Raw genomic sequence first — 9,365 nt, forward strand, 5'->3', positions numbered from 1 at the left:
GTACTAGGAGTTGAACCTAGGGCCTTGTGAATGCTAGGCAGGGTCCCTTCAATCATAATTGGGGCTGAAGTGGCATGTGGGTTCACAGGCTGTGTGTGCATGGGAAGGCCAGAGGTCAACTTTAGATGTCGTTCCTTAAGAAGTGTTCATTTTAAGCCGGGCGGTGGTGGCGCACGCCTTTAATCCCAGCACTCGGGAGGCAGAGCCAGGCGGATCTCTGTGAGTTCGAGGCCAGCCTGGGCTACCAAGTGAGTCCCAGGAAAGGCGCAAAGCTACACAGAGAAACCCCGTCTCGAAAAACCAAAAAAAAAAAAAAAAAAAAAAAGAAGTGTTCATTTTGATTCTTGAGATGGTGTCTCAGGTTGGTTGGCCTGGAACTCAACACCTCAGGCTGGGCTGGCTGGCCACAGACCCCAGGGGTCTGTATTTCTGCCTCCCCAGCAATGGGCTTACAAACATCTATCACTGGCATTTTATGTGGGTTACATGGAACCCATTACATGGCTTCTGTATTTGTTTGTAAATATTTTACTGACTGAGCCATCTCCCCAGCTTGATTCGGGGGTTTCTTGAGTATTTGGTAGTCCCAGCTTCTCGGGCCGTGCTGTTAACATGGACTGATATCATTTTGTTTCAGCATGACACATGCCCAGTATGTAGGAAGAGCTTAAATGGTGAGGACTCTACTCGGCAAACCCAGAGCTCCGAGGCCTCTGCAAGCAACAGATTTAGCAATGACAGCCAGCTCCATGACCGATGGACTTTCTGAGACTAAAGACCACACCTGAACCAGGGCTGCCTGTGTTAGTCTTCTTATCATAGCTGTAAGTTGTTTCAAAACTACACAAACAAACAAACAAACAAAATAATAGATGGATTTAGGAATCATGTAAGAAACCCCAACCCATAATATTAATGCAATGAGTGTATTTCTCTAAATTTAAAGTTAGGACCTACAGGTGGAATTGTATCTACAACCAAATGCCTCTTGTTCCTGAATTCAGAGTGATACTTTTCTAATTATGTCAGTTTGCTCCTGCCTGAGTAGAATCAGTTCTTCAAGTCCAGCTCGGGTTCTGCTGTCATGTTGTCTGAAACGGACATCTCTACCTCCTCTTCCAATCTCTAGCCCATCAGTGGGGATTTTGCAGCAAATACAGAGGAGCCAGAGCCCTAAGGTCTTGTTGTCTAATGTCTTTTTGTCTTAATTGTACAAGAGTACCTACTCTTGGCCATATTAGCAAGGTAAGAAGAAATCAGGAGTCTGAGACTGTATACTGTTTGTCTTGATCTTCAGAGAGCAACTCAAGGAAAATTACAGTGGGAAGGAAAAGTGGCCTGTCATCTACACTTTGATTTTCTTAGTTTAATTCAGGAAATGCAGTTTCCCTAAAAACCAACATGGCATGTCTTTTAGTCTTGGGTTGGAAGAAATCTGATTTTGGTTCCTTTTTGGCATTAAGTTGGGCAGCATATAGATACAGAAGAGAGATGTTGGAAATTTTTACTACTGAGATGTTTTTAATGACCCTCAACTCATTGTTTACTGTCTTTCATACTAGGGACCTTACAATAATTTCCCTCATAAAAATAGGATTATTTGATTAAGTGCTTCTATACCAGTTCACTTTTTTGGTAATTCATTGTTATTTAGGAATTGAAACTTTATGTTGTCTTGTTTAAGTTTGTAAAGCCCATTTTTCATGTGGGAAGCTTTTCCTGTTTTGTTCAGTTCTAGCTATAGTTCTGATCTATCAATCGGATCAATGTAATCATGCCCAAAACAACTTAGTCTGGGAAAGGTAGACCTTGCTTTAAGTTCTAACAGTGCCCATACACATACTCTGTACATGTTTAAAGTGGAATAAATGGAGATTGTTGAGAATGCTGTTGGACTTGAGTGTCTCAGAAGGACATACCGGGGACATCTATCGGCTGTTGGTGTCCCGCAATGGGCACTGAAGGTTTGCAAATGACTGCAGTTGAGTATAACATCAGCATTTCAGAGGTCATGACAATAAGAACAAGGGCACTACAGTTTGGTGTGTCTCTTTCTTGGCTAGGAGTCTTTCCCCAATTTGTGATGACTTACATTCTGGGAGTGAGTGTGTGGATTAAAGATGTCTTGTATTTGGTTAGAGGATGAAGAAGTTGGGGAGGGAGAAGAAAATAATGAGGGAGTGGCCGCTGAACTAATAGGCGGCCCCTAAGTTTGCAGTCGGAGTGTGATTCAAAAGCCAGCTCTGGTGGCCTGGGCCCTGTAATCCCAGCTGTTTGGAAGGCTGAAGCAGGAGAGTCACAGTTGAAAGATTTGCCTGGGCTACATAGTGAGTTCAAAGCCTGCTTAGACCACTTAGTGAGATTCTATCTCAAATAAAAATATGAAAAGAGGCTAGGGATATTGATTAGCATATAACATTTGCTTGGTATATATAATGACCTAGGTTCAATCCCTAGTATTTCCAAAATGTGTGCTTCACGTGTGCACATGCATACACACATACATAATTTAAATAGCTTAGAGGAAATGAAAAATATTTTCTTATATCCTCTCATACCCTGCCTTCATAGTGGACGTTTCTTCGGGGATGGGGCGGGGGTGGGGGTGGAGTTATTTATTTATTGTGGTTAGGCCATAAATGTAGCCTGAAAATACACAATGACTTTGGATTGGGAGGAGAATAAGAGGAAATAAGAATTCTGTTATGAATATTTGGTCATTAACCTGGAGGAAGCTGTATTGAAGCTGGAACACATTCCAGTTTTCCAATAAACACTTGTCTCAGAAAGATGATGGTAGCTCCGAAGTGTTCATCTGCTCACTGTGTCCAGAAATGCCAAGACAGGCAGTTTGTGTTTCCTGTGAAGCACAAACACAAACACAGTTTGTTACACCTGGGAAGCTAGAACTAGAAATTAATTTACACAATATGCCAACAAATGCTCCAGTTCATGGTATAGCACACAGACAACATTACTTTTATTTTTCGTGGTCTCTTGAGAGAGGACAGAAGGCATTTTGCTGTCTCCCAGACTTGTCCACTCAGTTTTTAGTGTTCCTATTATAGGAGGTACCTCAGACTTCTGGGCTAGTTTATCTAAGGAATTAGGATACTTCTGACACATAGAACTGATCGGATGATAGAGAAATAGATTACGCTAAATCACAAATTGGCTTGTGCAGTCCCAGCATCTTTAGTGTGAAATCCAGGAGAGCAGTGAGTGCAGCTCTAGTCAAGTCTGAAGGCCTGCACACCAGAAAAGCCAGCCCCGGCCTGAGGAAGCTGATGAGTTCCACGCCACAGGCAGGGAAGACAGATCTCCCAGCTTAGACATTTGGATAGAAGGAGTTAAAGCATCCCTAACTTGAGAGAGAATAGCCTTTTTATTTAATTCAGGTCCTCAATTGTTTGGGCTTCGGAATAATACGTTGTTTTTCAGCCAACTGAGTCAAATGTTAATTTTATTCAAAAACACCTTCACAGAAACACTGAGAGTAATGTTTGACTGAATATGTGGGCCTCCTGCAACCTAGTAGATTGCCACTTAGACTTGACCATCACAAGGAGGGGACATAGAAATGATGCGTGGAGCAATTTTCATGCCCTGTGAGCAAAAGTTAATTCCTGGTAAGTAAATGTCTACATTGGCTTAGAGACTACAGTGGGATGGCATATAGTATCCGGACATAGTTTAACCTGAAGTAAGACGTGCCTCCATTCTAGGAGAGAAGAGAAGGAACATTTTTTTTTAAATAAATTTTATTTATTTTATTTTACAATACCATTCAGTTCTACATATCAGCCACGGGTTCCCCTATTCTCCCCCCTCCCACCCCCTCCCCTTACCCCCAAGAAGAAACATTTTATATTCTTTGAACTAACACCAGAATGTGAGCTGGGATTAAAAGTTCATTTTCATAAAGCTTTACCCTTAAATGTGGAACAGTTTAGATATGTGCCCACTTAAGAGGGCTAGTAGTGTCTTAGTTTCATTTCTGCTGCTGTGATAAACATCCCACAAAAAGCAGCTTAAGGGAGGAATGGTTTGTTTGGTTTGTATTCCAGCTTGCAGTCATTGTGGGGAAGTCAAGGCAGGGGCTTGAAGTCACATCCTTAGTTGAGCAGAGAGAGAATACAAGCATGCATGCCTGCTTGTCCAGTTCCCTCAACCCCCATTTCACTCGTACAGTCCAGTGGCCAGTCCATGAAATGTGCCATTCCTGTTCAGAATGGTCTTCCCACCTCAATCAAGAAATTAAAAAAAAATTCCTTACAGGAATGTCCACATGCCAACCTAATCTAGGTAATCCCTCACTGAGAGTCTTTTCTCAGGTGATTCTTGGTTGTGAAAAGCTGACAGTTCAAAATGAAGCATCATGAGACCTTTACATTAATATTAAATGCCTTACCCTTTGAATTCTATGCAGAGCTCAGCAGATTTTTCTTATTCTGATTTTTGCCTGCTCTATATTGATAGAAATACATATTTCTCTGTATTTGTATAGATACAGATATTCTTATCTGCTGATTTGAAACAGTTACTTGTACATTCAGAGCGTGATAGACTTGAAAGATGGGAGACTATGGTCTAGAGTCTTGCTACCCTTGCAGGGACTAACTGCCCTTCATATTTTTCAGACAGCTGAGTCAGATCTGTTGTTTTAGTGCCTTTTCTATTGCCTTGACAAAACACCATGACCAAGGCAACTTATAAAAGAAAGCATTTAATTTGGGGCACATGGTTTCAGAGAGTCCATCATGATGGGGATCATGGCAGCAAGCAGCAGATGTGACCCTGGGGCAGTAGCTGAGAGCTTCTGTTTTTATCCAAAAGCAGGAGGCAGAGAGAGCTAACTGGGAATGCCTGGGCTTTTGAAACGCCAAAGCCCACCTCCAGTGACACTCGCCTTCAACAAGGCCATATTTCTAAATCCCTCCTAAAATTTCCACCAACTGAGGACCAAGAATTCAAATACATGAGCCATAGGGGCCATTCTCACTCAAACCACCATAGTTAGTTTGGCCAGATGGAATTAGAGGGCATTGTGGAGTGCAGAGAAATGGACACGTAGCCTATTTCCCGAGCCTTTAAAGTGTCAGGGCTGAGGAGCTGCACGGAATGACAAGGAATGACATGGTATTTAAAGTTAATTTTCCCCAGAGTTCCCATTTCCAGTTCTTTGAAACGTTGAGAAGCTGTAAGACTCTAGGATAACACGCCTCTCTCGCTATTTGTAACTTTTTGGCCCTTTCCTTACAGTAATGGTTTAATTTAATTTTTAGAAAAAATAATTCCTAGGCTGGAGAGATGGCTTAGGGGTTAAGACCTCATATGCTCTAGTCCCTGTGCAAAGATGACACACACATTTGTGAAGCATTCCATATTTTTAAGGAAAGCACACTCACCCATCCACCCACCCACCACCACCACCACCAGCACCAGCAACAACAATAACAACAATAAAAGAACAGGAATCAACAATCACTGGTCATTGATGTCCCTCAATATCAAAGGACTCAATTACCCTATAAAAAGACACAGACTGGCCTGATGGTGGTAAGGGTTACACAGAGAAACCCCGTCTTGCAAAACAAAAACAAACAGATACAGACTATCAGAAAGGATTCAAAAACAGGATTCATCCGTCTGCTGTATCCAAGAAACATAACACAACATCAGGGATAGACATTAGCTCAGGGTAAAGGTTTGGGAAAAGATATTATACACAAATGGACCCAAGAAATGAGCTGGTGTAGCCAATTTAATATCTAAAATAGACTTTAAACCAAAATTAATCAAAAGAGATAGAAAAGGAAAAATCCACTAAGATGACATTTCAATTTGGGGGGGGGGTTTCAAGACAGGGTTTCTTTGTGTAACAACTACAAACTCATGGAAACAGAACAACTCTCTTCTGAATGAAAAAATGGGTCAAGACAGAAATAAAGAAATTAAAGACTTTCTAGAATTTAGTGAAAACAAATATGCAGCATACCCAAGCTTAATGAGACTCAATGAAAGTGCTGCTAAGAGGAAAGTTCGTAGCACTAAGTGCCTACGTTAAAAAATTGGAGAGATCTCATACTAGCATCTTAAAAGCTCTAGAACAAAAAGAAGTAATCACAACCAAGGGTAGTAGATGGTAAGAAATAACCAAATTCAGGGTTAAAATCAGGAGGGAGAGATAGGTGGAGCTGGCAGGCACAGAGAATAAATAGGAGAGAAAAGAAAGAGAAGGAGCCAGAGAAGGAGGAAGACTCCAGGGGCCAACCACCCAGCAACATAGCAAGCCTCAGAGTAAGAGTAAGATTTACAGAAGGAAGAGAATGAGGGGAAGCCCAGAGGTAAAAACCAGACAGGTTAATCCAAGTTAAGAAAAGCTGGCTAGAAACAAGCCAAGCTAAGGCCAGGCATTTATAAATAAGAATAAGCTTTCATGTCATTTATTTGGGAGCTGGGTGGTGGGCTCCCCAAAAGAGTAAAAAATAAGCAACAACATTTTGGCATACCAGTGTGGTGCTCAAATTCCCATAGTGCCTGAGAAAGCTTTAAAAAAGAAGGAGGAGGAGAAGAAGACGAAGACAATGACGACAAAGAAGACATGGCTTCTTAAAGAGTTTCAGCCTGCTGGCAAGCCCTTGAGCAGACAGTACATTAAGTAGGAACAAAAACTAAGTACAAATGCCTGCCACAGTGCAAGCATCAACATTCTAGAGTTCTGGGGAGGTTGAATGCAGTTCCTGGTCAGACAAACCTCTGACAGCCTGAGAGTTTCACGCTTGGCTTTTAAAACCCAAGAAGCAGGTAGAACCAACTGAGAGCTGTGTACAGAGGATCTAGGTGTAGGTTAGCAGTCTGTTTGCTCATTCAAAGATGGCTGAAGACAAAAGAGGTCTAGACAGAAAAATCTCTGAACAGGTTACAGTGTGCTTAACAATGTGCATAGGCTTAAGATAGGAAAAAGGGTATAGTCATAGAAAGAAATGAATAGTTTAAAAATAAAGTCTTTAAAGAGAGAGTAAAAGTAATACAAAAGGAAAAAAGCCACGTAAGATGGGAACTACACAGGGAGTCCTGATCCTGTGTGTTATTGTATTGATTTTGAATTTTTTGATTGTTGAAAAGCAAAGGACAGCTGCAAAGAGACCTGGAATTGGAAGAGGGACTGTTGAAGTAAATCAGTTTATATACTTTAGGAAAAACTTAACTTTTAAAAAGTCAAAAAAATAAATCCCAGCACTTGGGAGGCAGAGGCAGGCATATCTCTGTGAGTTCGAGGCCAGCCTGGGCTACCAAGTGAGTTCCAGGAAAGGCGCAAAGCTACACAGAGAAACCCTGTCTCGAAAAACAAAAACAAACAAAAAAAAGTAAAATAATATACTTGTCAAAAGGAAATAAAAAAATGCTTTGGAGTTTTCTTCCCACAGGAGATGAAAGGCTGTGAAGGCCTTCAGGGTAAATATGGATCAGGTTTGGTCAGGCAAGACCTCCTGAAACTTGACAGGTGAATTTTATTTAATCAAACACATCTTTGCATCATTAAACAAATGTTCCAGAGCATAAGCAAAAGTAACACACCTTAAAATAATATTCTCCAATAAGATAAACATGCTTGTGATGGCTATTCTTGGTTGTCAACTTGACTACATCTGGAATTAACTAAAATCTGAAAATGAAGGGCACACCAGTGAGGGATTATTCTTAATTAAATCACTTGCTGTGGGAAGACCCACCTTTAATCTGGATCTTTTGAGGTGGGAAGATCCACCTTTAATCTGGGCTACACCTGGTAGCAAGGGAAGAAGTCGTTTGCTCTTTGCCTGCTTGTCCTTGCTCTTGATGGCAAGTTCATTCCTTCACTGGCATTAGTGCCTGCTTCTTCTGGATCCCAGCGTATAATGAAGACCAGCTGAGACACCCAGCCAGGTAGACTGAGCAACTACTGGATTCTTGGCTTTTCCATTGGACAGCTATTATTGGACTAGTAGGACCCCAGCCTGTCAGCTACTCTAATAATCACATATATGTACATACAATGTATTATATGAATACATATGAATTATTATCTATTATTTATATGAATATGTACATATGTGTAAATATTTATTCAACCAGTTCTGTTCCTCTAGAGAACCCTGATGAATACAGTGCTGTTTGTGAGATTAATGGAGATTTGAAAGTTGGGTGAGACTACTTTTGGATTTCCCAGAATGAATCTCCAAAGTTCTGTGTATGGAGCTGGGTAAAGATTGAATGGAATGGTGTCATTCCTGTGGGAGGAAATTCTGGATGGCACTAATGCCCTTGTCTGGGCACACAGACCGGGTACTGCAAGGCTGCCCAGGGTTTGTAATGGAAATCAGAATACAGTGTGCATGACTAGGGCATGTTCCAGGTCCAAGTGCGGCTCGGCTGAGCTAGAAGATACCTAGACAAGAGGAGCTGCAGACATTCGAGTTTGAGGTTGGTTGGTTTGTTTTTAACATATAAATTTTTTTGTGTGACAAGTTAGATGGTGTCCACATAAACGAAGTGTCTGTTGTAGCTTTTCCTTCTCACTAAGACCCTTAGGCCTATGGATCGTGGGTGTGGCTTGTTGTGGTCATTTTTTCTAATCAGAAGCACAGCCGTTTTTTCATTTTTATTTTTGTTTGGTTTGGGTTTTTTGACACAGGGTTTCTCTGTGTAGCTCTGGCTGTCCTGGAACTCGCTCTGTGGACCAGGCTGGCCTCGAACTCACAGAGATCCATCTGCCTCTGCCTCCTGAGTGCTCAAATTAAAGGCATGCGCCACTACTGCCCAGCTTTTTATTTTTTTATTTTTATTATTTTTTTATTTTTTTTGTTTTTCGAGACAGGGTTTCTCTGTGTAGCTTTGTGCCTTTCCTGGAGCTTACTTGGTAGCCCAGGCTGGCCTCGAACTCACAGAGATCCGCCTGGCTCTGCCTCCCGAGTGCTGGGATTAAAGGCGTGCGCCACCACCGCCCGGCCCAGCTTTTTAACCTAGTATAGTTTTTAAGACCTAAAATTTATTAGAAATCCTCCCAACGAGAAGAGAGCTAGCTATATTTCTAGCAAATTTTGATGAATGAATATGGCCAAAGGCTGCAGTGATTTCTGATTTTAAATCAATTTGTTTTTGTTATATCCAGTTACATATATATGTGTGTATATTTTATTAGTTATGTCCAGTTACCTATATATATATACATGTACATATATGTATATACGTATATACATGTAATTTGATATATATACATATATATGTAAGATGTTTATTTGTACAGAAGAAAATGGCTTTGTAAGTTCTTTGTGATAGCTCAGTGGCTTCACAGGTTATGAATTATTCATACAGATTTTGGG

At 41.1% G+C, this 9,365-nt stretch overlaps 1 protein-coding gene across 1 annotated transcript in view; it reads left to right on the forward strand.

Annotated features, from left to right (window-relative positions):
- Positions 1–1,885, forward strand: part of Rnf115 (ring finger protein 115) — a 67,289-nt gene extending 65,404 nt beyond the window's left edge. Inside the window, exon 9 of the mRNA XM_006982596.4 lies at positions 638–1,885. Coding sequence (XP_006982658.1) covers positions 638–769 — 132 coding nt within the window. The 3' untranslated portion in view covers positions 770–1,885. The remainder of the gene's footprint in view (positions 1–637) is intronic.
- The last annotated feature ends 7,480 nt before the right edge of the window (positions 1,886–9,365 follow it).

The sequence above is a fragment of the Peromyscus maniculatus genome, chromosome 6 (assembly GCF_049852395.1).
Source record: "Peromyscus maniculatus bairdii isolate BWxNUB_F1_BW_parent chromosome 6, HU_Pman_BW_mat_3.1, whole genome shotgun sequence".
NCBI lineage: Eukaryota > Metazoa > Chordata > Mammalia > Rodentia > Cricetidae > Peromyscus > Peromyscus maniculatus.